This window comes from Aulonocara stuartgranti (genome assembly GCF_965226115.1).
Source record: "Aulonocara stuartgranti genome assembly, chromosome: 1".
NCBI lineage: Eukaryota > Metazoa > Chordata > Actinopteri > Cichliformes > Cichlidae > Aulonocara > Aulonocara stuartgranti.
In genome coordinates this window covers 33,883,325-33,911,092 of record NC_138939.1, presented here as the reverse complement: position 1 = coordinate 33,911,092, position 27,768 = coordinate 33,883,325, and the positions used below count along the sequence as shown (strand labels likewise).

General features: G+C 38.7%; 1 protein-coding gene across 1 annotated transcript in view; it reads left to right on the top strand.

Moving 5' to 3' along the window:
* The first annotated feature begins 3,360 nt into the window (after nt 1–3,360).
* The window catches only part of LOC309707913 (protein kinase C-binding protein NELL1-like), a 310,101-nt gene continuing 285,693 nt past the window's right edge, over nt 3,361–27,768 (top strand). Inside the window, exons 1-2 of the mRNA XM_082535507.1 lie at nt 3,361–3,604; nt 4,056–4,184. Of these exons, the coding sequence (XP_082391633.1) occupies nt 3,556–3,604; nt 4,056–4,184 (178 nt within the window). The 5' untranslated portion in view covers nt 3,361–3,555. The remainder of the gene's footprint in view (nt 3,605–4,055; nt 4,185–27,768) is intronic.

Below are 27,768 nucleotides of genomic sequence, written 5' to 3'. Positions count from 1 at the left end.
AATGTGCTGCAAATGTGTGAAAAAGGAACAGAGTGAATAGTCTTCACAGATGTTACAGGATCATCTGCCTGTTGCTACTGTAAACACTCTGAGAACACTGCACATTCTGAGTAATTCCTCCACTTATATTTGAAAGAACTACACCATGATTTCTAACACTGTCACATTGACTGAAGCACTCTTCTAGCTCCAGGGTGGTTTTTTTGTCCGAAAACCTTTTTTTTTTTTACCATTTTCCCACAATCTCACTGTAACCCTTTAGGTTAATTTGTCTACCCACCTGCTTGCAAACCTCTTTTTGATGCCCCGTAGATTTAAACTTAAACAAGCATGTTATTTTCATCTAAAAGCTCTTTTGGTTGAGAAAATGAAATAGTCATTTAGTTATTTACCATTAAAAAAATAATCTAAGCATTCCTAAAAGCAGATCACGTAGTATTTGCATTTTAAATATATTAAAGAAGAAAGTCTGAGGCAAAGACACATAATGAGCAAGAGATTGTGTTTGACTTTTTTTTGTTGCATCTCTCTCCCCTCACACCCAATCAGTCATGGGAGATGGCCGCCCTGAGCCTGGTTCTGCCAGAGGTTTCTTCCTTTACCCTTTCCACTGTCACCAAGTGTTTGCTTATAGAGGGTGTCTGATTGTTGGCATTTATGACGATCTTTACCTTACAATATGGAGTGTCTGTCATGGTCTGCGGTGGGTGGCTGGAATTTCCATAAGGCTCCTGAACTGACCTGGGATCCGCCCCTGGGCAGGGCCAACTCCAGCTCCTGCATACCTGGAGCCTATTGCAGGCAATCAAGCCAGAGGGATTTAAACCACACGTTGATGTTCACTCACTGCCAGTTCGTCATCAACACATGTTGGTAACAGCCCTTATACTTCAAGTTCTTGCTGTGATCTATCTTGTTAACTTGTGCTGCAGTTGCTGTATTCACCTTGGCTCACGCTCCACCTCTGGACTCAGGATACCAAGCAATCATTCTGAAAATCTCTCTGTGCCTCACCTGCCTGCCCTCCTGCCATCACACTCCATCTGAAGCCCCGGATCTCAGGCCAGCCTTTCCACACCACTCAGCCTCCCCTGGATTCTCATCACCCCCCTCTCAACACTCTATGTCCCCTACTGCAAGTAAGAATTGCTACTCTTACAACTGGCCACTTCAGAGCTGCCTCCACTACCTCCCTAACTCCTCTATCTTCTCTCTTCAGTGTGACTGTTCCCTGCTTAGCTCCACTCCGCATCTCAGGCCTCATTCCCTCGCCCTAGCCACGTTCCCCAGGCCACGCCTCGTCAAACTCCACGTCTTATTGTTTTTTTTTGTTTTGTTTTTTTGTGTCTTTGCTTTTTTTGCACTTAAACCTAATAAATTGTTACATCATCTGCTGTCTCTGCTCTGGGTTTCTGCACCTGAGTCCTGTTCAGTACAGGCCACTCGGCCCCGTGACAGTGTCTTGAGGTGACTTTTGGTGTGCTTCGGTGCTATATAAATCAAACTGAATTGAGTCTAAGATTATCTGGCACTTTTTTTTATTTTATTTTTTTATTTATTTATTTTTTTTAATTTGGTAATTAGTTGCAATTAGGAAACATTTGTGATTTGGGTTAAAAGTGATTATTTTCCAACATTAAACATAACTTAGTATGCTCATTTGAGTAATTCTGCCCAATTTCGTGACACAGGTGTATGTATACGGTGACCACTGTGTACATCGGCGTACCCTCGCCCTTACGTTGCTTGTGTGTTTCATGGCATATAGTGTGATGATATCTGTGCTTCTTTATGTGGTATGGAGTTTTTTGTGTTTTCTCCTCATGATGAATCACTTGTTGGAAGTCATCATGGGCAGAAACCCTTTTTCTTCTCCTGACTTTGCCCCTATATGTTACATATTTCACTATCTATCCCTGTTTTTGCTGCCTGTCTCCCCAATGTAAGTTTGTATACTGTATGTATTGCCTGTATGGTCGACTAGGTCTGTCATTTCAGCTGCAGGCAACTGCAACTGACAGATAAAGCTTATCCTTAACCTTATTTCACATGAGAGTTTAATTGTTAAAATAGAACTATATGTCATAACCTATAGGGAGCATAGACTTCTATATTTAGATAAACAGACTGCCAGTGTAACTATCAAGCTACAGTAGATACAAAGAGTAACTGCGTACAGGGAGAATCAACCGACCTGACTTTGTCCACAGGTAATACAATCTGCCTACTAGCACCTCTGAGCTCACTATGTGGTTAACTATTGGCAATCAACAGAGGCATTTCACGTGAAAAAGAAATGTAAGTGAATTAACAAAAATCTGTAATCTCACACAGACACATTCTTTTTCTAGATTGTCCTCGGTTGCCTGTGGGTGGGAATAGGAACCCCTGCATAAATTTGCTGTGCTTCAGTAGATAATTCCACACATGATCCTGATATTTATAAAGAAACAACAGACGGATAAATAAATGAAGTGGACAACACTGTGCATTTTAATTGGCTTTCTTTTCCCTACACTTAATATTCTGAGAGGCAGGAATTTTGTAGCCTGTAAACACCACCGCCTGTCTAAAAACAATTTAAATTCTCTTTCCCTCCCCTTTCTGCTGGCTGCTCTGCAACCTGTAATTTCAAATTACATGTTGTTTTACCCTTCAATTTTTTCGGGTTCTGGATCAGTGGATAGGCAGTGTTGTTTACAGTCTAATTTGAATAGGTGGAGGAGTGACCTGCATCCCAAAGCACCGTCCCCGGTGTGGAAAAGGCAAGCACTGTTGGAGCAGGCGATGCATGCTGCTGCAGTCTCTGAGCAGATACCTCTGTTCTTGCCCTCCCTAGTTTGAGTTGACGCAGGTAACCCAGACAACCTGACAATGTAGACAAAGTGAAGGCAGGCAGGGGAATGGACCTTAATAAGGACAGGCCCCAGAGGAAAGAGCACTGGAGCAGCAGGGATGAGTTCGGAGAGTTGTGACGCAAATTCTTGTTATACAAACTTCTCATTTAGAGAAGACTCCCTGAGCTACGGTATGTTCATGTGGCTAATATAATGGGCTCCACTTTGTGAACTGCTGTGTCAAATTGCCGCTTGAGGCTGTAAAAAATATTTTCTCTGTTGTGACAAATAACAGCAGCCTTCTACAGACATTACCGATGTCCTCCACTCACAAAGTTCCGTTTGAAAACCTCTTTCTCACCTCCAAAAAACTGGAAGTTTCTGTTGTCTGAGCGGAGGGGAACTTCGCAGTTCGAGTGATGAGAATATCCTCGAATTTAATATCGGCTGCTCAGTTTAATAGGAGTCACACATGAACGCGGATGTGGGTCACTTTTAATGCCGTCCACCAACTGACTGGATACGTTTAAAGCCCATTAACTCTCCCGGTGTTGTAATTAGAGAACCCCTGCTCACGGATTGTGGACCATTCCTCCGTTCCTCCACATCCAGGCGAGGTGAGAGCGGCGCAGAGCACCAGACGGACCGGAGCGGGTTAGTGTGGGTACACGGAGGCGCGTCACACTCACGGACTCTGTACATCGCAACTCCAACACAAATGGATATTTACGTGGCTCTGTTATCCCTTTTCTTTTTTACCACACCAGGTAAGCACAAAGCCCGTGTTCACTCTTGTAGCATCTTATTGTAGCAGAAGCTTTTTTTTTCTTTAAATATATATAATTTCTTTTTCTTTACGCTTCCCAGTTTGCACATTGAGTGCAAGGATTCCAGAATTGTGGCAGTGCCTTTAATTTTTCAGTATTATTTCAGTTATTTTTATTTTCAATCACCTACAGTTTGCAGAGTTAGAAGACAGGTGATGGTCGTGGACACATACAGCACTCTCCCCCTTTCTTTTAGTGGGCAGCCTTAGCAGCATCTTTCGTGAAAAATAAAAACTGCGTGACTTTTTCTACAACCAGCCATTTTAAGTGGATAAATGCAGAAAACAGTGACCGGGTCTGTGTTTAAAGTGAATCAACATTGTTGTTAAAACACTGTCAGCTTCACTTCTGTCAGCAGATTGTCCTCTCACCTCCAAATTCTCTTCCACAGCTTTGGCTTTCGGTTCAGATCAAGACTACCAGCTTGATATCATCAATGAACTTGACCTGGCAAATGCCACCTATGGAATTACCCAAGTGGCGGGTCTTCACAACAGCAGCAAAGCCTTCCTTTTCCGAGGTAATGCACGCACTCTGACGTTTTCTCCATCAGTCGCGCTGCTCAAGTTCAAGAAATGGCTTTGTCTTCTCTCTTTATGATTACGCGCACTCACTCGCGCACGCTCTTTGTTTATTAGTAAGTGTGAGGAAAGCCACACGGCGCCACACCTTTTGGTGTCACCGGATTAGCGGGGATGCTGAGAGAGAACGCTCCGGGGAGCCTCTCTCATAATTACTCCACTCTCATTTTGTCCCATGCAGCAGATGCTCAGACTCTTTCAGGCACGCTGATGCGCTTAGTCTGTTAGACATCTCCAGCACTTTGAATGCTCCCAGTGATATCTACTGCCTAATGCCAACAACTGGTGGTTAATGGAAACCAGGCTGCTTTCACTGTGAGGATCCTGAAGGACGCACAGCATGACTACAGCGTTTAAAGCCTAAAAGGAGAAAAATGTCAAACTCAATTGGCAGTAGTTTAAAAATGATCAACCAGTTTAAATTAAATTTGAGCTTTGTTGTGGTTTGAGAGGGCTTACCGGTGTCACCAAATTGCTTTCCTATGCTTTGCTGGCTTGCTTCTCTGCACTACAAAAAAATAAAGACTGTTTGGCACAACTCGTACCGTCTTCCTGTAGCGCCGTCAGCTTTGCAGAGGCGGAATTGTTAGAGTTGTGGGACAGAGGAGAGAGTGTGATGCACCCGTGTTGGATGCACAGCACTGATAGAAGAGAGAAAGAGAGTCAAGATTACTAAGAAAGTTACAGGAGGGGTTTTTTTTTAGGTGATGAGTTGCTCTATATGTGTTTGTGTGCTTTGATTCCCTCTTCTGCAAGAAAAGTTAACAGCTATAGAGTGGAATTCAGTCTTTGTTCATGTTTTACTTTCCCGATATTCAAAAAGGCTTCAAGTCTTGTGTGTGTGTGTGTGTGTGTGTGTGTGTGTGTGTTGTTGGAAGTAAACTAGTAAGGTTTTTTTTCTTGCATTACTATTCAAATTTAAAGATATGGGCACAAACACCAGCAGCTTGAATTCAAATTTGGTAGCTCTGGGTGTTGATACTCATATAAAGCAGAGTGGCAGTGTTTTGTGTGTATCTGTGTGTGTGCAAGTAGTTTTATTTTCTAGAGGGTTTGGCTGGATGAGCAACTGGCCCTGTATGAATGAGTGCAGAGCAGCTTGGCCAAGTCTTTCAAGTTGAAGCTATCCAAGATTCAGGGCTGGCGGGCATATGGGAACCTTACTTTTTACACGACCCACACAGGCCTACACCACAATCCTACTCCAAGCTGTTCTCCCCACAGTTTCTAGGCTTCCAGGGTCGAGGTGCAGAAGCCAGATAGGAAAATAGGAGGTCAATCCAATGGGGAAAACTGGACCTGTGACTGCTGGAGAGGATGCTTGTGTTGAGACCTATTTAACACTTTGCCTAAACTCCCACTACTTTCATGGCCCTGTAACCCAGATGGCTTCAGCCAAAGATGTAGCAATTACTGGGTCTCTTGTGAAATAAAAATGTAAAAAAAAAAGTTGATTCTTGAGCCACTGTAGCTGATTGGGTCAGAGATTATTCGAAATGACCTATTTACATTTTGAGCAATCATATTGTGCTCTGGTCTGAATCTATTTCATTTGTTAGATTGCACAAGTTGTAGACTAACGTGAAATTGAAATGTTGGGTAAATGGCTGGAAAACTGGGGCAAAGCGGCGTTCCAGTTAATGTGGATAATGCTGAGGGGAGTGTCTTTGGCTGGTACCAGTCTCAGCATCTTTCAGTTGGCAGTTGATTTAAAATCAAAAAACAAAACAGATGGTTTTCATGAGAAAATAGGTTTCAATATCACTTCTCTGTTATTATAATATTAACATACCACCACACACTGAAATCCAGTTTCTGAGAGGCAAGCAGGTGCAGCCACTGCTAAAAGGTTCTTAGTTGAATTTGAGACTTGATGCTGTGATGAAAAGAAACACAGATGCTAATAATGCTCTCCACTGTGCGCTGAGAGCAGGGAACAAAACTCAACTAATTTCTAAGATCTCTGCATTTTCTTTGTAAAATTTTGCACCTTTTATGAACATTGCTGGAACGTCTGTGATGTATTGAAAAAAGTTAGTTTGCCCAGACAAGTGTTGACCTAGTTTCTCATCCTACATTGGAACCCAGATTGTCAGCCTCATTACTCAGACCCCCCTCTGTCCCAGTGTTGGTTTACATTTAAAGTAATGGTGATTATTAGTTTGTATTCTTGTATTCCCCGTGGGTATAGTTTGCCTCTGTTGGTTTGTCACTTTTGTCTAGACTGAAATATCTCATCGCATAAGACCATCCCTGTGAGTCTGATAGAAGTGCACTCAGAGCTTGAAAATACAGTATGAATGTTCTGTAAAACACCTGAGTGACAGTTGAGTACGTTACAAGACATTCTTACTTCCCAGTGAACAGACCCTGATATTTTTCTGAAGCTCAGCTCAAAGCATTTAGTTTAAACCTGCATAAGTATAGCTGTTCAAAACTAAAGCCTAGTCTTCATGAGTCTGTCTCTAGACTCAAATTAGGCCATATCCAAATAATGTCTGGCCTAAATAGGTCGGTTCGAGGTGTATTGCTGTTGATTTTTCAATATTTCATGTGGAGCCAACCATACTTTATAGGCAGCTTTGATCATGAGTGCATCATTACTGCTAGATGAAGAAGAGTTTTTTGTGAGCTGTGAATTGTAAGGGAAAAGGCATTTATATTCTTATAGTACTATCAAATGTGATTGCTCATTAATTGGTGCCACATCAGGCTGGTGCAGTGTTGATCTCTTTTTGGGCTGAACTGGACTGGATGCAGTAGTTGTTTATGCTCTCTGGACAGCGTGTCTTTTGGTCACTATTGGGGTAAGTTATCTTTTTAAGTCCCAGTTATACAGGCCTAGAGACTGGTTTGTAACTGCCTGGGAACCACCGGTTGTGAGGAAAACATGAGGGTTAGTTGTTGAGTGGTGGTGGCAATTGCTGTGATATCAGTTGCTAAGCCTATATTGCCCAGGCCTAGAGACCAGTCGGTGCCTGATTGTCTGGATGCAGTCTGATAGGAACAAAGCAATTAGCAGGAGGTTTTTGGCGCAGTTGCGACCTGTTTTGCCCAGCTTCTAGCAACCACTCACCAGTTGTTCAGGGAATGGATATTTTGGTCTATCAAGACTGGCAGCTAGTCACTAGGTCAGTGTGGCTAAGGAGTTATGGAAACCATATCGTTTAAGTTAAAGTTAAATCAAACCCCTAAATACAAGCGGATACATCATCACTGTTATCCAAAGCATTTATTTTTTTACCTTGTAATAACAAGGCTCTGAAGCAAATATTATTTAAATTTTTTTATCCACCCAGCCGTTTTCTTTGGTATCTTCACAGGGCCAGAAACATGTCTTTTAGTCACACGATGGAGGGAATTTGCCATGCATAATTTTAAGTTTGGTTGAGCGTGTGCTTATTTAATTGCATGAATCAGAACCAAATTTGTATTTTATACACTTTCAAGTAATTAGAAATTAGAACCTATTGTCTTTTATATTTTGCATTCAGTTGAATTGTTTTTTGTTTTTTTTGGGGTTTTTTTATGCAGTATTCTTAGAACGAGAAAATCCTTATTTAATTGTTTAACCTCCTAGGACCTAGCGTCCACATATGTGGACATCACATTTTGGATTGTCTAGACCAAAATACTAAATTTTGTTCTACAAGGGCCTGATATCCACTTACGGGAACATTATATTGCCACTGTTCTATCAAAATTTAAAACGAATGTCCTCATATGTGGATCCCATTTTTGAAACCAAAATCATTACATTCATCAGGTCCCAATCAGCCCAAATAGCAAAGAGAAATTAAAAATGCATGCTATGAAAGAGTTTGGGTCTTAGGGAGCTAAGTTAAAGAGAAATACACTTTCGTGCAATATTACAATATCTCCTGGTTACACGTTTAACATTCTGCTTTATATCTTGCGGTGAACTTGGCATTGACTGAATATCTCTTGTCATTTTAAACCCGTGTTTCTTCGTTGACTGCTCTGCTTAGAATCATTAATGTTAAATAGTTAAATGGTAACAACGAATTAAGCTTTGATTCCAATATACCTGAGATCTATCGACACACCTTTTTTCAACCCTTTAAGCCAATTATCTTTAACTTATAGCAAATCTACAGTCCAATAGTTGGGACCATAGACGGCTTGTAATTAACGTTTAATCGACCTTTCTGTCGATTCAAAACATTTTTTCCCCACAGTCTTTTCTATAATAGAAATTGACACTGCAGCACCTCGGCACTGTTCGATACTTTCTTTAAAAATCTGTGGCTTATGCTTATTTCACTTGGATTACCATTTTATTATTTGAATTACTGCTTGTTTTTATCTCTGTAAATAACTGGTAAAACATGCTACATTGAATTTTAGTTGCAGGAAAAATTCTGCAGTTAAAAACATCAGCTGCAGCTCCACCCTTCAGTCTGCTTTCTTGAGCTTTCATTCAGTCAGAGTTTTGGTGCAGAGTGGAGGTGGGACAATTGAGAAGAAGTTGGGCCAAAACTCCTCTAGTCTGAGCCTGGTGTCGTTTGCAAACAAATCATAGAAAATTGCTTTTTTTTTCTACCCCAGAAAATATAAGAAGCCTTTTAGTAATGCAGAGGATCATGATGAGCAGGTTGTGGGAAAAATAAGTCAACAAATGCATTTAGTTGGTTTATTGTCACATCGCTCATATGGACTCTCATTGACTCATCTGCTCCCATTAATGTCCTCCACCTCTTGTGTTTGATCTGTACAACAAATAAAGTTTATAAATCACAAGTTGCTGTTTCATCAAGACTTATTTGTCACTTATCAGTTTTTGCACTGATTCAACGAATACGAAATTGTGAAGTGAAAAAAAAAAAAAGTTAAACGTCCAGCTTCTTTACTAGATCACTTTGCAAGAAGCTGCACCTGCTGCTTCTGTTGCACTGTTCTGGAACACTGCTTTTTGGAAGGAAAACTTTATGAATCCAAGATAGGTGTATAAATATGTAAGTAACAGTATTTTATTAAGAGCACCAATAGTAACAAACTTCTGTGTCTCCACTGTGCCCTCTCAAACAACCGGGAGGGCACGGTGGGACAGGTTTGAATTTCAATACCAGCACAGAAAGGTATCAAGGTTAATGTGAATCAGCCTCAGCTAATTCTATTAATCACAACTTCTCATTTAATTCATATATTTTGTTCAACTAATGTAGTTACAAGGAGACCAAATAAAGGGAGGTCAAACTGCAGGACCATCAAATGAAGTGGAGTTTTTTAAGAATATTACATACATATGGCCATAAATCCTCAAACTGCTGACTGCTTTATATCTTGAATGAGACTGGGTTTACAATAGACATGATTTAACCTATTTGCTTATACTTTAAGGTTAGCGAATATGAATGTTTTTCCTTTTTTGTCTTAGTAAAGACAGCTGAAGCCTAAAACCATGTAACCATCTCTCCAAGGGCTCTAATTTTACAAATTAGTTCAAAGCTTCTTTGGCTTCTGTACATGCAAAATTTATTGCAAATGATGTGAGAGTAAATTTGAAAAATAGACAAGCAAAAAAAGGAAAAAAGAAAGGGGAAAAAAAACAGACAAAAAATTAAGTCAAAACAAGAAAATCTAGAAATACAAAGGCACAGCAGGCATAGGTCACCTGGCCTGAAACCTTAGAGTCTCTGTGGAGTTCAGGTCAGACGAGTTGGCCTGCCAGTCCTGCACATTAATAACATTATCATTAAATCATTTGGTATTAGTTTTGACGCAGTGGACAGGTGCTAATACCTGCTGGAAAAGGAAATTAACCCTTGTGTGGTGTTCATATTTTTGTTACTCAGCCAGTGTTCATGGGTCTGGTGGACCCGCTAGAGTTTTGGCTTTCCAAATTAACACTATCAAACAATTTTATGTTAAATTACTCAACAGATGTTTATTTCATCTCAATTACAAGCCATATGAACAGCAAACATGGTTAATTTTTTCCCTTTACCTTTGTTAGATCACATTTATGAATTAATGTGCTTCTCGTTTTTTTTTTGTTTTGTTTTTTTCATAAAATGTTATAAAAAAAATTAATCAGTTATAATCAAGTGGAGTGAGTGGAAAGACACAACACATTTACACGTGAAGCAATATGTTTCACAACTAAATGGGATCAGCTGCTCATCAATGGTGACTAGGGGTGGGTTTTTATAATCGATTCACCGATTAAAATCGATTCTGGCTTGGATAACGTAAAATCGATTCATTAAAATCCTGAATCGATTTTTTAATATAAATTTATTTTGTCCGAAATGCCAGAATCTCTGGTGACATCTCACAAAATTTCAAGAACCACCAAACAGTAAATGAGAGCAGGTACAGGGATTCTGCACATAGACTTAAACACACAGCGCGACCCGCGGATCAGAATCAGTTAGATGTCGCCTTTCTCACAGTCGGGGCTGAAAGCCGACAGCTCGCTGATCCGGGTCCGCGCTTTGTGTTCACGCCCTTTATGCGCTGATTCTAAAGCTGTTAGTTTGATCTCTCTCCAAACAATATTGACCGAACCAGCAGCAAAAGAAGATCCAAACGCTTCACATAAACATCGTCATGAATTCTTTTACTGTTTTGCTTCCATTGCGATGCGCAGCTCTCTCTCTCTCCCTCCCCCTCTCTCTCTCTCTCGAACAGTTTCGCTTTCTTCATTATTCGCTTGCTTGTTACGCACAAGTCTACTGTTGTTTACAGCGCTGTCGGCCGCTGTTTTTTTCCCTTTTACATTCTTCCGAAAAGAAAACCTCATTTCTGCTGTTCAATACTGAACAAATTTAAACTTTTTAATATTATTCAAAATGCAAAATGCTTAGCCGTGTGTCTAATAAAACCGCTGTAACGTCAGAGGTAACGTTCATTAATTAATGGTTTTCTTTCGTTTTTGATGTACTGCAGAATATTTTTATAAAATCCCAGGCCAGGAAAATCACCTTCACGTTTTTCTGTGTTTTATCTTCAGCTACTTTGACACAAAGGCATCTGCTGTGATGCTCACACCTTGGATAAAGTCTTGCGAGTGTCAGCTTCCTTTTTATAGATACAAAAATATGTAAATGTTCTGATCTGAATTATACTTCTGACTGTCAAAATTTCCCAGATTTAAATCGAATCGAATCGAATTAAATCGAATCGTGGATCGAATCGATTTGGGACCTTGTGAATCGGAATTGAATCAATTCTAGAAATCAGTGACGATACCCAGCCCTAATGGTGACATTAGGCCCAGGGTTGTAAAACAGGGGGAGGTGGTGCACACACTTATCCCACACTGTCCTGATGGCAGGTAGCTTGTCTCTCTGCCGTCGAGCTGGTCTGTCGTCTCCGTTATCAAAACAGATAATCCTGGAAATTTTGTGGAAATTTTCCAGAGACATTGATGCACGGAAAGGTTCTTGCCGGTTTCTGCATCCCACAGGGATTCTGTGGATTCCCCTTTGGACCTGAAAACTCCTGCAAGGATAAGAACCCCAAAGTAGGCCTTTGGGGTTCTTAGATGAATTTGGTCTCCTTCCACATCTCTCCAAAAACACACCTTCCTTCTAGATTACTGCAATCCAGAATAATTTTCTGGATGGAATCTGGGATGAAAAGCTCAAATGAAGACTTGATGTCCTGCACATGAGTAACTGTCAGCCGTGTTGGCCCTGGCTTATCACAGTAGCAGCTCTGCAGGGTGGCTCATTTCTTGGGCAAGAAGACCATCCAATTTCACCAGTTATTGACATCCATATTTCTTCACTTGCTGTCTGGTGGGCTTGTTCTGGTCCTGGAGCTGGCTGCAGATGGGGTACTCGTCTTTGTTTTGTTACTAAATGGTGCTCAACCTCATCCTCTTCTTCAAAGTCACTGTCAGACTCTGAATTTTCAGAAATGCGAAATATTCTGAAACCTCTTTGTCAACATCATCATCCGAAGCCCCTCTCTCTTCCAAAATCAATTGGATGGCCCTCGCAGCAGATAATCTTTTGTCATCTTGATCAGTTGTGATAAAGAACCACACCGGCAAAGTCTTATTTATAGTATTATGCCCCTAATTGGCAGGTGGGACAGGGTATGAGAAAATAAAATTTGGATCCCTCAAGAAAGAGGGTAAAATGTGTGGGAATGTCAGAGCAGACGGTGTTGATAGTTGAATTTTCAACAATGTTGCAACTTTGTGCGGGAGCAGGAGGGGAAGAAAACACTATCAGCAGCACCAGAAAGGAGGAAGACAGAGTGTAGGAACACAGGACCTGCACTTTCAACACTTTTATTAGACCTGGGTCCAGTGGACCCGAACACCTTGTATGTAATGTAAATGCGTGGGGGGAGGTACAGTATGAGGTCATTGAAAATTAGTTCGGATTTATGTTCTTCACAGAAAATAAGCCAAAGCCAATGAATTTCAGGTTGAAAAAATAATTAATTGTTTAATTTTTCTTTTGAAAAAAACTGAAAACGGGTCTCACAGACCTGAACACCATACAAGGGTTAAATAAAGGGGGATAGCAGAGCTACCATGCTCCCTGCTTCTCATGAAAACGTGACAAAAACATTTTGGGAGGAAAAGAAGAGCAGACACATGAACACTTCATGTCTGATGACTAAAACTCAGTCAACTCTAAAGCTGCGTTCAAAATTAACACTGCCTCTGACAACTCTGGTTCGGGTATGACTCCGTCTAGCTTTGCTAAAAGAAAAACATAGACTTATGTGCTTCACTCTAGATTACAGTGGTCAGAATTTTAATAATAATGCTCTCTGAGTGCAGTTGGGAAAGTGATTCCCTGTAGTTTTTATGCCTGCCTTAAGGCAGGGCATAACAATTCCTGTGGAATACAATGATAGTTTCTCCGAACCCGTGGATTAGAAGGCTTCCTAATCATCTCTAGTAGTGTACGCTTTCTTTAATGGCATCTCACAATAATTAGAAAGAAGAAAGTTACAACTCTGATCTGACACCCCATCAGATGCTGTGTGTAAAACTGCTCATGTATTCCTTGTTTGGATGTGGTATAGGTCTGACTGACTAAATGTTAAACTATTTAAACTATCTAGAAAGACAGAAAACAGTTGCTACCTTTACTACAAACTGGTAAGCTGTATGAAAATTCATACAGCTGAGGTTGCTAATAACATTGGGAAGCAAGATGTTGTTACTCAACTTGTGTCTGTATTTCAGTCCTTTCAATTAAGCACTAGTTGAGTTTTTGATTTAAGAAAAAAGATTAACAAAAACAGATTTTGTTTTTGCTATGCTAAAACATATTTATGAATCTGCAGTGAATGTAGTTCAATAAAAAGAAGACACCAACTGGAATTACATGAAAATATTTAAGGTTAGCCAGAGTTACTAGAGCTACATGCTTTTTCTTCATGTATATTCTTTCCTCATATATCCACGTGAAGATAGGAAGCCAGGATCCCCCGAGTAAAGTCAGCAGGTGGTTCATGAAAATTCGAACATCCTTAGACACCCTGGAGATCATGGTGATGGGGGGTTGGTAGATTGTGTAACAGAAGACAAAATGACAGAATTTCAGGTATATTTAAAGAGCATCAAGGGACTGACCGGGCAGTCATATAATTGGTTCTATATAGTGAGGTCTGAAACGTGAATGTGTATCATTTCTCATCTTGTTAAACTAGAACTGGTGAAGAAAATTGAAAGCGAGAGAGAGGTAGACGTTCACCCATAGAGGAAAGAAGGAAGAACTAGAGGCAAGAGTAACCACATCTTAGGATAGTTTATTTTGCATAACTACAGTCTTTCGTTAACATTAAACATAGCAATGTTTCCATCATGCTTTAAGAACTAGTGTCACAGACATAATCCTCGGTTGGCACTGCGTATTGTGCTTCAGCCATGGAAGTCAAAGAAAATGAGCAGCTATGTGTAAAATGGTAATCAGCACCATAGTAGAGTGAACAGCTCCTCTCCAGACTCACTGCAGTTAAGTCGGGATGAAATTTCAAGCGTCAAACAAAAAGAAAGAGGAACCGGAATTAGAGCGGCTTATTTGAACCACAGTTGGAAGTTATTATGAAAGCTAGACATAACATAATACTCCTAAATTATCCGGGTTTCTACATTCAGGCTAACATTAAGAGAAACCTTTTAAGAAAGAAAATTTACTTTGCAGAGAAATACTACTGGAATCCACAGCTTCAACTAGGATTTTGTTATTAGAAAGATGTGTGGTAGTACAGAAACAAGACCAACTTTACTCCATGAGAACTATTGGAGCACAAATGTCTTTATATATTGGGTTTAAATGAAGTAAAAGCTGTGAGATCATCAGTATTCAGAGCCTGGGAGTACTCTTGTATCACTTATAAGAATAAACAAAAACTAACTGGTGCCATTTAATGATGTGTAGGTGACTTCTGCTTGATCATAGAATACAAAGTGTTTGAGTAGAGTAGGATTGTCATGATACTAAAATTTCAACATGAAAGGGGAATGACAAAAAAATAAGAACCTTTTTGTATATAATAACTTTTAAAACATCTAGTAACTGTAGGGGATACATATTTTAAGATTATATTCGGTACTTAGCAAGCTTAAACCCCCCGAATAATATATTTTAGCTTTATTTTTAACATAACTTATTTTATTGGTAACCAAACAGAGTTATTTGGCTAGGCTGCCATTGTCTCTTGTAACTTGCATAATATTTGTCAGCTTCAATCTGGGACTTCTCAAGAAACTTAACACATATATTAGACACAAAGAATTTGTATCATCTTAGGTTACTACTGTCTAATGTTACAGAGGTGCTGGACTGATAACATTTGCTACCTAGCCTATCGTTTTATCATAGCCGCTAGCTAATGATACCAGACGGCTAACTGGCCTATCAAGTATTTGCTAACAATTATACAGCTAATGTTAATGTGTGTACTAGCCAGATTAAAATTTAGAAGTGTTTAATATGTCGATATTATTGAAGAACTACTGACCTCTTGAAATTCCTAATAAAATGTTGTCCAGTGTTGTGAACATCAGCTACTTTAGCTGCTAGAGAAGGAGGGATTGCGCTGGTCTGCCTGCATTTATGAGGCATCGTGGGGCCGTGCACTCCATCACTTATGCAGTGAGGAGGCGAAGACAAAGCTGTTGGTCTCGATACTGTTGCAAATGAGTAGCTAATCCCATAATAATTTTAGTATCGATTTAGTATCAGAGTATCTTTTGTTTTTCTTAAACAACCCAGAGTAGAATTAATTTTAGTCCCTAAAAATGATTGGGGTTGACCTTCAAGAGAGCCAAATAATAAGCACAGAGGCTGCCTTTGTGCATAGTTTCTGCTAATTCTTTGCATTTTCTGTGCTACTAATTCTCCTGCAGAGCCTCATTTAACTACCAATTGTCTTTTAATATATTAAGCAGTGCTTCAACTGCTGTCATAACTTCTGGTGATGGGTGTCTGTAAATAATTTAATGTGATCACCCGATGGCTCATTTAGTATCAACAGTGACTAAATCCATCAACTCTGCGTAAGTAACAGAGTTCGTGATTGAACTGATGGCCAGTTTTATCTGTCTCTTTACAGATAGCTTGTTGAACCACAACAAAAACAGAAATGCCTTGAACCTAAGATGTTTGTTCTTTACATTTTTTTTTTTTCTTTTTTTTTTTTTTTTTTTTAACTATTGCAGGTTTACCCTCAGGTAACTGTAGAGGGTGGAAGGTTAACAAGACATTCACATCCCACCCTGCAGGTTTCCTTTCTTCTGAGCATATCAGCACTGTGCATGTTACTCCTGTTTTAGAAAGTGAAAATATGCCAATCTTTGATGTGCTCTGGTGAAATGTTATCATGCTTGTGTCAGGCAATTGGGCAGGCAGAAGGCTTGGCTCCACTCGAACGGATCTGTCTGTTCTCTCATGGCGGATAGAAGACTAAGCTGTATATAACAAAACAGAAAAGGAAAAATGGCAAATTAAAGAGCCAGATTTCGCTCATAATTACAGATCCTGTACTGAAATTAGACAGTAGGTGGTATAAGGAGGAGAAATAGGTGATGAAACATTTTACAAATCTTGATAAATACAAACACACCAGAGGCACAATATGCTGTTCTATTTTTGTCACAGGTTGTTTTCTGTACTAATTCTGCAGGTTTATAGCATGATGGCTAGAAACTGGGAGATTTCAGTGAGGTCTCATTCTCTTCTGCATCCATGGTGTTGCTATTTATACCTCCCCCCCCTCTTCTAACTGCAGAGCAGAGCTGGGCTGCATATGGCATACATATTACAGAGGGAGCCCCGTGCTGCCAGGCCCGAGAGGCTGTGGGCAGTTCACAGGCTACGAGCAGCTAAGGCAGGCTACAACTCTAAAGTCTACAGTGCACAATCCCAGCCGCTGAATCCAATGGAGGCTATCAAACCTTTCATCTTTTATGTATGAGTTTCCTGGCTGTCCTACTGCTAGAGGAGGCGAGACACTGGTGCCACCTCAGAGGAACCTCTATGGAATTATTCCATCTGAATAATTCATTGTACATGAGTGCGATATCTTTTAAAGGGACAGACCCCCCCCCAAAAAAAAAAAAAAAAATTAAAACCAGTATAGGTCGATCTATTTTTAGGTACAAGTGCCATTTACTTTAAATGTGCCATTTTCATTTAATGTGAGAAACGTGATCTTATCTGGCACACATGAAATCCACAGCATCATTGTCTTCTAGGATCAGGATCAATAATCAGAAATTACTCTGAAGTCACTTTGTGGTATTGAAGCTTAATAGTAATGCTGTTCTGTAGAGTTTGGTGGAGAGTCCCAGATTTAAACCCAGTGGAAGTATCCCCCCCAAAGAGGGACAAAAGGACCCTCTGATGATCCTCTACCTAATCACATGAGCCAAGGTGTGAAAACGGGTGTGGGTCAGTGTTATGTTTTTATGAAATCACTGAAATGTTAGAAGCATTGCTGAGTAGCTTACTAATGTTACTATGAGTTTTAAGCTTATGTAATGTTAATTACATTACATAAGCTTAAGCATTTATTTAACATTAGCTATTGCAAACAATTAAGTCTACGGAACAGGAGATTTTACATACCAGCTGTCTCAAGGTCGAATTTCAAGGTCTTTCATGATAACATGAAAACGATAATACTGTGGATGTTGTTGAATTGAATCTCACCTTAAATTCATTGAACATATCTCAGTGGTCTTTTAGGTACTTCACTAAAAGGAACACATTTCCTCTCTTGGGCTAAAAACCATGACCACACTGAATTTATATTGTATTTTGTGAATCAGCTGTTATCCAAATCTTAGTGGTTTTCTTACCAGTAAGTGTGGACAGAACGATCACCATAACTCTACAAGTCACACTCTTCCATGTGCAGTTTTTGCTGTGCTTGAGGGTACCATTTTTGTCCTTCTTTACCATGTAACAATAGGCTAGAACACTTGTATAAGTATACTGCCCCTGTTAGTTTTGGAATAACTGTATCCTCTATACATATGCTGCTTGCATATGTAATGTTCCAGAAATGTTGATTTTTAAATCAACATTTTTAAAGATCGTCTTCGCTCAAAAGTTGGTTCTAATCTCTGCAGGACGTAATCACAGAAATTGTCAGCCTGGCTCATCTAGCTTATTCTTGTGCACCGTATACACTAACACATATATGCACATACATGGTAGATAGTTACTTCTTTAGTAATGCCACCACGCACTGCAGCATCCCTACAGAGTTCACTGCACAGAAGGAGGCTGGATTGTTTTCTCCTTTAACGAATCATGTAGTCTATTTTTATGATTCAGACAGTAGTCAACAGCGTTTCTTTGTCTATATGGAGCCCTTAGATTTTTCTTTTATGATCAATGCAAGTATGAAACTGACTGTTGATGTTGCATTATCATATCTTATACCTTAAAAGGTCTTAAAAGTCTGGTTAATTATCACACACAGGGAAATGTCATCTACGATACAACACGCTCATGCTTAATTCCACAGCTGCATGACTGGAAAGTAGCAGAGTAACCTCAGCATGGAGCAATTAAACCCTGTCTATTTATCGCTGTCTCAAACTGTTCATGGAAGGTGTAAGAATGAGCCTTCAGCACCTTCCAATCTCTATCAGAATCCTGATATAATTAGCCCTGCTTTGTTGTGCCTGGGGCCATTGTCTTTCTCTTGATAGTATCACACTCACATTGTAATTGCATTCACTTTCACTCTGGTGGCTTTGTAACCCATCACAGATTGGATCTAGAATTTGTTGTGCTATGGCTAATTACAGCTAATGACCTTTTGGTAGCGCCTAAACACACACAAACCCAAAAAGCAGCAAAGAAGAAGGATATAATAATACTAATACCATACCATAATTTATTTTTATGGCACTTTGGTCGACCATGTGTTGTTTTTAAAGTGCCATACAGCTGAAATATAAAAGTACAATAAAAACTATAAATACAATAAATACAGTAAATAAATAACAATAAAATAACAGTGTCAGTCAAAAGAAAGCGAATCATAAAGAGTTTTTAACCTGGATTTAAAGACCACCGCTGAAGTAGATTGCCTAATGTGAAGAAGAAGAACATTCCAAAGTTTTGGGGTCACAATTGAGAATGCTCTGTCTTCTCTAAGTTTCAGCCGCTATTTAGGAACTGAGAGCAACAACTGCTCAGCTGACCGGAGTGAACGAGGGGGGACATCAGGCTTCAGCAGATTGGACAAATATACAGGCGTCAGACCATTACAGGATTTAAAAACCAGTAAAAGGATTTTAAAATAGATCCTAAATTTAATTGGAAGCCAGTGTAAGGAGGCTAGAACCGAAGTAATATGCTCAAATGTTCTTTTACCAGTTAATAAACGTGCCGCAGAATTTTGCACCAGTTGCAGGTGTGACAGAGTGCCCTGGCCAACTCCTAAAGGGAGTTGCAGTAATCCAAGCATGAGGTAATAAAAGCATGGATGACAGTTTCCAAGCCCAAGATAAGGCTTAACCTTTGAAAGACATCTGAGGTGATAGAATGAAGATTTCAAGACCCCATTTAAATGGTCATCAGAACAAAGTGCAAGGTTGATTTTTACCCCAAGATTAGTAACCAAACTCTTCAGGTGCGGGTTAGAGCAGTGAAGTCAACATCTGGGGTACCAGAGGAATTATTGGAAACAAATAAAATTGTTTCCGTTACACGTTCATTAAAATTTAAAGAATAGAAATTTTTTTTTAAATATTTAAAAAAATAAAATAATAGTGCTTACTACAAGTCTCATTCACCCATTCACATATATTTACACAATAACTTTTTTCTATGCTTGTTTTCCCTCAAACATTCACACATATTAACACTCCGATGAATCAGGATGGATCAGAGATGAACTCATGGTTCAGTATCTTGCCAAACGATATTTTGGCATGTGACTGGAGCAGCCAGGGATCAAACCTGATTGGTAGATGACCTGCTCCACCTCCTGAGCTATAGGCACCCCATTATTTTAATAATAATGTCAATGGAAAAAATTACGTTATTTAACTTTCATTATTTCGCATATCTTGGTATCAACATGTTCTCATCCCACCGTGTAAAATACCAACAATTGTCACAAGTCGTTGGTATTTTACATGTTGGGAATGAGAGCAGGTCGGAATGAATCTATAAATGTGTTTTATGTGTGAAATGAAAATAATAAACGTAACAAAGCATTGTGTGCGTTAAATCTGTTCACTTTCAGATCCTGAATCGGTTTGGGAAACACTCTGTGATGGCCACAAAGCTATTAAGGCTATTTTATTGTTGAATTATCAGTGATACTTTGATGTGTTTCTGTTGGAATGGACGGCTGGAGTCTCTGCTCTAAGCGTGTCTTAATGCCGTGAGCATTTCAAGGAAGGGTACCTTTTGCTTCACTATGAGATGCCTAGGGGCATGACAAATTTATTAGTATTTTATGCACTGACAATGATAACGGGCACCTTGTTATCGTGTGCAGTTTGTCCCCTAAAAAAACTCAGGGAACTGGACAAGTTACAGGACAAAAGAAGTGGCAGGCCTAAAAAATATCTACAGCAGATGAACAGTATTTGAAAGAGATGTCCTTAAGAAATAGATTTTTGTTGTTGATGTTGTTGTGAGTTTTGTTCGTTTGTTTGTTTGTTTGTTTGTTTGTGACACCAAAACTAAGTGATGCTGTAATGCTGCCAGTGTTACTGAAGTTGATCCATCTACTTTTTGCTGAAGTGTCACCAGGAATTGTTGCAGAAAGTATGGCCGTTAGGAATTAGGTAAACAAGAAGAAAAGAGACAGATATGCCAGTTTACACAAGAAATAAACATGACAATATGCCTTTGGGAGTATAATCAATCCAAATTTGAAAAAAGTAACAACACGCTAATAATGCAGTAAAATAATAAAAATATTATTGAGAGGTGTAGGATCATCGTCATAGAGACTGGAACAAAAGGCAGCCAACATCTAAAGAAAAGATTTGGACTGTCTTTCAAGAAGCCTGGAGAAGAAATTACAAATTTGGACTGTGAGAAACTAAGGGAACACCAAATACTTCATTTTTGGCTTGTTAGAATTGTACAAGCTAATGTAATTTTTCTTATATGCAAGTTTTTTTCCATGTATGTTTGCACATGTTTTAATACATTGCTGCACCTGTTTCCCAAATCCAACCAAAACATAAAGAAAGTGATCTTTAGTGATGGTACTGAAGTAAAGTATATTGGGAGATGGCATCCACTGGGCTCATCTGCCATGATTTGGTCATGGATTAGCTGTCAACACCAATGTGGTGGTTACCAAGACAACACTGACACCATTACAGCTTCACATTGCTGGTAATTTACCGTACTGCAAGATGCAACCATGGCAGCTTCAAGGCAAAAAGTGTTACTGACAGCCTTTAAACTCAAGCTGAGGCCCCTAACTTGCCAGAGCGAATGCTGATCCTATCGCTGTTGCCATGTGAACACCTTGCCAGCACAGTCTGGATGATTTTCCTCACTGAAGATGAAGAAGTTTCTCAATGCCTTTAGACAACTTCTTCATCACTGCTCTATCTTATAAATTCTTTTCAGATAGGATGCTTACAACTCTCGCCTCTTTTCATCTCTATAACATTGAAGCTATGGAGTATGGATGTGGAAGACATAGTTTGACAGGTGACTGCCAAACCTTTTCAATATGCTTATATGAAAACTGAGACATTGATATTGTATGCATAAATCTATATACGTGAGTAACATACACATTAGTTATGATTGAATTTGATTGCTGTTATGTATTTAACCTGGACTGAATAAACTGTAATGTTATTACATGTTTGGCTTTTAATAGTGCTGTAATGATGGTTGATTGTCAGTTTACTAGTCAGTGTAGTGAATGTTACAACAGTCTAGTATATTAAATGTTTTTATGCTTGTGTGTGTGTGTGTGTGTGTGTGTGTGTGCGTGCGTGCGTGCGTGCGTGCGTGCGATCACTTTGATGAACCAACATAAATTCTGTTGGTTAAGTGTCGCAGTTCTGCTGATTGTTGATGACATCTGTGGCGCTCCTCTGATTTACAAGTGATTACTTGATCTTTGATATTGTAACCCAGGATGACATTCTGAGAATGCCAGGGCTGATATTTAGGGGCAGCTTGTAAATTCAGCTGCTACTGTAGCGAGATGTAATGCAACATTTAAAAAAAGCTCAGAAGGCTGGTGCAATAGGGCAGCAATATTGATTCATGTCCACACAGGTTTAGATTGCATTGAAACTGAGATGACGAAAGCTTGAAGCGGAATACACGAGGAACAAATCCCTCCTCTAGAGCAGTGGTTCCCAAATTGATTGCCTTCAGTTAAGTCTAGATGTGCTATATGGTTCTGTTTTAACCATTTGTATTGCTATCAATTTAATTTTTGTTGATCACATTATTGGCTTTTAATTTTCTAGTCAAAGGGAAGTTCATTCCCCCAGTTTTATCAAAGGCTGATTGGAAAAAGGATAATAACATTTGGAAGATGGACACAGGATGGGGAAGCAACAACAACAACAAAAAAAAGAGTTAAAATTTATAGCCAAAGATACCTCAGTTATGACTTCAGCTGAATCAGGGATGTCAGCTGGCTTCAGCCTCAGTGAATCATGTCTCAGCATAAGTTGGTTGAGGCTACCGTGGTTCCAAGTAGCTGAAAATGGACAGTGGTGCCTTGACTTACAAGTTTAAATTGTTCCGTGACGGAGCTGGTAAATCAAATTACTCGTATGCAAAATCAATTTTTCCAATTAAAATTAATTGAAATGTTATTAATCTGTTCCGGACCCTCTTAAAACACAGCATTTTTGTACATGTAGATGTGCTACACTCGTACTGTTTCACACAGGTGACTACAAACACACCTTGGTTATGTTTTTTGATAAGTTATTTCTTTAACTCAATGCACACCCATGGTTGGAAAAATTACGTTTTGCAAAGTAACTGCAAGCACAAATGCAAGCACAGCATTGATGCTTCCACTGCTAGCTAACCGGTTAAAGTGAGTGAGGCATAATATGCTTGGTAGATGCTGCAGAGTTCGCTGCACCAATTAGCAGAGGGGTGTGTGAAGCTGGCTCGCAACCCAAATTTTAGCTCTCAACTCAAAGCAAAGAATCGGCCAAGTATCTCGAAAATTTCGTTAGTTGGGCCACTCAAAAGTCAATGTACTACTGTACTTGGAAACCAAACATCTCTGAGAGAGACCACAGTGGGACTGTGTGAAGCAACCTGATAAGGCGATGGAAGAAAGTTACATCCTAGATGGGCAAAGCAAGCAAAAACACACCCAAAAGGTGGCATTACAGGTCCCTTAAAATAAAAAACGCTAGGGTGTAATTTTCCCAACTGGAGCAAGATGACGAGGCAGAACACAACACAGCAAGGAACAATCATAAGTGTCCCCTAAAAGTGTCATAATAACTTCATTGAGTTTAATATTTCCTCTGAAGTGCAGCATGACTCGTACTGTTTTCAGAGAAGTTGTGTGTTTTTATGAAATTTGCATCCTTATTTCAGGAGGTTTTTTGTATTCAGCTCTTCACAGGGTAATTAGGAGGCTGTGGTCAGCTTGAGTTAATGGCGGTTAACAATGGATTCAAACTGTGATCGTTTTTCACAGGAGAGTAAAAAGAGAAAATTTATTCATAGAAAAAATTCAAATAATCTTGCAGCCTCTTCCAAGACTGTTACAAATAGTGCTCAAAATACACATAGATAACACTGTTCCTCTTTCATTTGTTATGCACAAAGCTTCGGAGCCAATGTTTATACCCAAATCTTACTCTTCTGTTGGATCACAATAAGTTATAATTGGGAACGTTTTTATTCTGTATCTCCCTAGATTTACCAGACATGTGTCAATGCATCATAAAATGAAATGTTCCAATATTTCTGTTGATATCACTCATTTTTTAAATTAAATTTGTTTCGGTTATATATTAATTTTTTTCTCTTTACTTTCATGCATTTGCAATCATATGCATTTCCAGCCACTGAAAGCATTGATTCAGAAAGTTTTCCTATGTTGCGGAGCTGTTGTTAGTCATTTAACTTGAGGTATTCTGATAGTCTTGTGTCTTGTGTCCATTCCTATTCTCCTCTAAGGTAATGTAAATATCAAGAAATGTCAAATGCTGAACAAAAGAGAACATGGTTCATCCAGTCTGTCCAACAGATTGGATGAACCAGGGTTGGTTATGATCATTCATGTGGCTAAACATAAATATGGGTATACATCTGTATAAACATCTGTATATCGTGGAAACATCTGCAAATTTTCTTGTCACAGATAAATTAATGCACTAGAAGTATATTTGATTTTCAAGAAGGAAATTGGTAGTTGGTAGTTAAACATCATTGAGAGTCTCTTTTTATATTTCAGAATGTGAAAGATACTGTGGCTTTAATTGCAGCTATAGAAACAGAAAAGGGACACATTGCAACTTTGTATTGCAAAAGAATATAATAGAAAGGTCTTCCCCCACTGGTCAGACTGAGAAAAACAACATTTGTGGGTCCTAATTTGTTATCAGGCACTCTTTCATTACTGAAGGAGGGCACCAGTACCTCACATGGCAGAGCACGAGCACAAAGGCTTAAAGTCTGTGCTGCCACAGACTGCCACCTCCCGCCACTCTCACTCTCCTCCCTTACCTTTTTCTTTTAAGTCATCTCCTGCTTTAATAGAAAAAAAGGCAAAAAATAAACAAAATTCTTAAAAAGATCTGAGGTATCTTTGGTTAGTAGTAGCAGTGCTATTTATTTATTGATATTTTTATATAGCAAAGACATGTACTATACCTTTCGCAGTGATTTATAGCTTGAGCACGAGGAAGGGCTGAACACAAACTTCTCCAGTAAATGATCAAAGTACGCTGGAATTAAAAAAAAAAACACAAAAAAACATGTGAGTGCAACCTGTCATTTTGTTTTGTCGGGTTAAAAGGGGAACAAGGAAACCAAAATGCAGTTAGTAATGCTGCTGCTCTTCTTGACTGCAAGCTTTTCATGTCGTACAGTTGTGTCTCTGAGGCAAGTTGCTTTGATGGAGGCTGAAGAGGCGTATTCAGCGGCTCAATAAAATGAGCTTGTTATTTGCTTCTTCAGCAGGCATCGCAACATGAATATGAAACTGAGGGATAAGTATGTATTTTTAAGACAATTTGTAAGCAAAAGAAAACATGATTTATCGTGTACCATGTGACTTCAGCTTTTTTATTCCATAGCTTCTGAATTTATAATTTTTCGCTGTGCACTGCATGCTGCATCTCAACAGACAATTTTAACTTGAATATCTAGCATTAAACAGGAAGTAGGTTGTACTGTGTTCTCTCAGCCTGCAGTGCCATAATGTACTGGGTTATACCAATAATTTTGAGCGATGAAAAAATAATAGAATATAATTGTATTTTAAATTTCAATAATAATAATCTAATTATAATAAATAATCACAATAATCTTCCAATTTAGAACTACAAGTTAAAAAAGAACTAACATAAATAAATCACACTTCAGCTAAATACTTCTAATTTATTTTCCCAAACCACACAGCCGCAGGTTGCCGACCCCTGGGTTTTATACCAATAGTGAAACTGAGTTTCTCACCTCAACCTTGTGCCAATCTAACACTGATAAATATCAAAATGCAGACTGCTGAACAGAGCTTATGGTAAAAATAAAATCCAGCTGAAACTAATTGCGTGTGTTTAACATGCTTTATATCCTCCCGAGGAAAAAATAATCTTCCCATTCAACTTCTTTTTGTGATTTCCTGCCTCTTTGGAGCTAATAGTGGCCACCCAAACACATGAGATATCAATAGAAAGCCCAGGATATCCTCTGTTTAGTACATCAGGACTTAGTACAGTAGCTCAAATAAGTCAAAAGCTATAGACCAAAAACAAAAGTCCATTATAGAGGACATAAATGAATAGGCTGGTCCTCAAGAGGATATGTCTGAAGTCCTTTGGTGGCATTGCCTTTACTATGCTAATGCTACTAATGCTACTGCGTTAGTGCATTAGTCTTATAAGGATGCAGAATAAATATATTTGCACAGTGTTTTTATACTAATTTAGACATTTACATGTTGTTACCAATTGTGGTATGCATTACATTGACATGGAAATAGTTAATTTTCTGGATAACAAACTATCTGACCATAATTGATCACCAGAGGATCAAGTATTCCTGAGGCTGATCCGCTGGACTGGTCAGCACGGCCAGTGTTGTGCCAAAAAGTGATTTCTGTTTCTGTGTTTCCTGTGTATAACACCTTCACTTATACTGCTAAATAGACTGTAGACAAGTTAAAGAAATGATCTGCTTATGACTACGACTCTGTTATTGTACCTGCACTGTAATCATTCCAGTCCTTTTTGCCACTTAAAATATCCTGATAGAACTGTGATAATTGTTGTAATTTCTGCTGCCCTGTTGGGTAGAGCCCTCTTGAAAGCAACATTTTTAATATCAGTGAGATTTGCCAAAGAATGATTAGAGCTTTGTTTTTTAGTTTTTTTTTTTCTTTTCTTATATCATTCATTGATATTATTGACACATGTTTGAAAGATTATAGGTCAATATTTACAACAGTTTAAACGTGGGGGATGATTTTGACAATTACCAGAAATCACTTTCTGGCAGACAATTACTTTTTGGAAAAACACTGGTAACATGGGCCTGGTTTTACAGTTTGGCGTATTTCAGTTAACTAACAGATAAGTTGGCTTGTGGAGATTCCTGAGCTCCATCTACAATCTAAACTCATAGAAAACTTCTCTACAATTCAGTTTTGAAAGCACTGCATTTAGAAGAGAATTTTCACCACACAACGAAGTGCCCTTTGTGGACTACAAACTCAGATTCATACAGGGCTTATTTTAAGGCTCATCTTAATATTGCATGTGGTTTTAACAGTTTTACTGACCACAGATGAAAGGATTTTTTTCTTCATCTACATTTGTATTGTATTTTATTTTATTTTTTCTATTGCAATGGGTTTCAGTGCATTTGTTGGCAGTTACACAGTTACACAGCTCTACATATGTGTACTTTTACAATGGATGACACAGAGGTTTGGCTAATTTGAAGAACACACATTTATAAGCTGTCCTAACTGAGGTTTAATCCTCCATTTCTTGGGCAATAGTCCCCTTACTGTAAAAACCAACAATTTTTGGGCAGTTTGTTAACTGCCCAAAAATTGGACAGTTAACAATCATATTAAATCAGTCATGTTAAATTCATTTACACTATAAATTATGTATTTTCTAAAAAAAAAATGACAGTGTTTTATGTAGCTGGACACATTTATGCACCATAGAAATGGTTAAAAATAAGCTCTAGATGAATGCATTTGCTATTTAGCTATGCTCATAATACAAAGACAACTATCCAGAAAGGTTCTACAGTCCAAATTTAAAAAAAAAAACCCCATCTTGGACATGAAACTTATATCAGTACTCATTTGCAAGCATAATTCTACATTCTCCCATAATAGTGATCTACCCACTCAGTTACTGATTAGTTGCAGATGTTGCATTCTTTGTTCTTTATATCTCTTGATCACATTTGTCTGTTAACAAATTTTTTTGGCTGTCAGGAGATTGAAAAAATATATAATGGTGACGTTTATTTGTTTGCAGTTGCTTGCAGTTATGTAAGGTAACACATAAAAAATAAAAGAAACAAAATAATAAGGTAGAAAGCATTTATAAGAATACTGCTCTTCCTTTCCATTTACATAAATATTTGAGTCATGGAAGTGGATACCTGTATTTGTTAGTATTCGTGACTATTTTATTGCCCCTAATCAGCTAACTGATCAGTCAACCTGTCATTACTAGAACAAGTGTTAGTTAGCTCACCACCTCTTCTTTTTATTACTCCTCGCTGAGTGAAAGTCAGAATATTACAGCAACTTTACCATAAGCAGGATGCGTACTACCTGCCAGCCTTATACCAGATGTTTATGAAAACTAAAGGTTCAACTTTACGCTACTAAATGACTGAG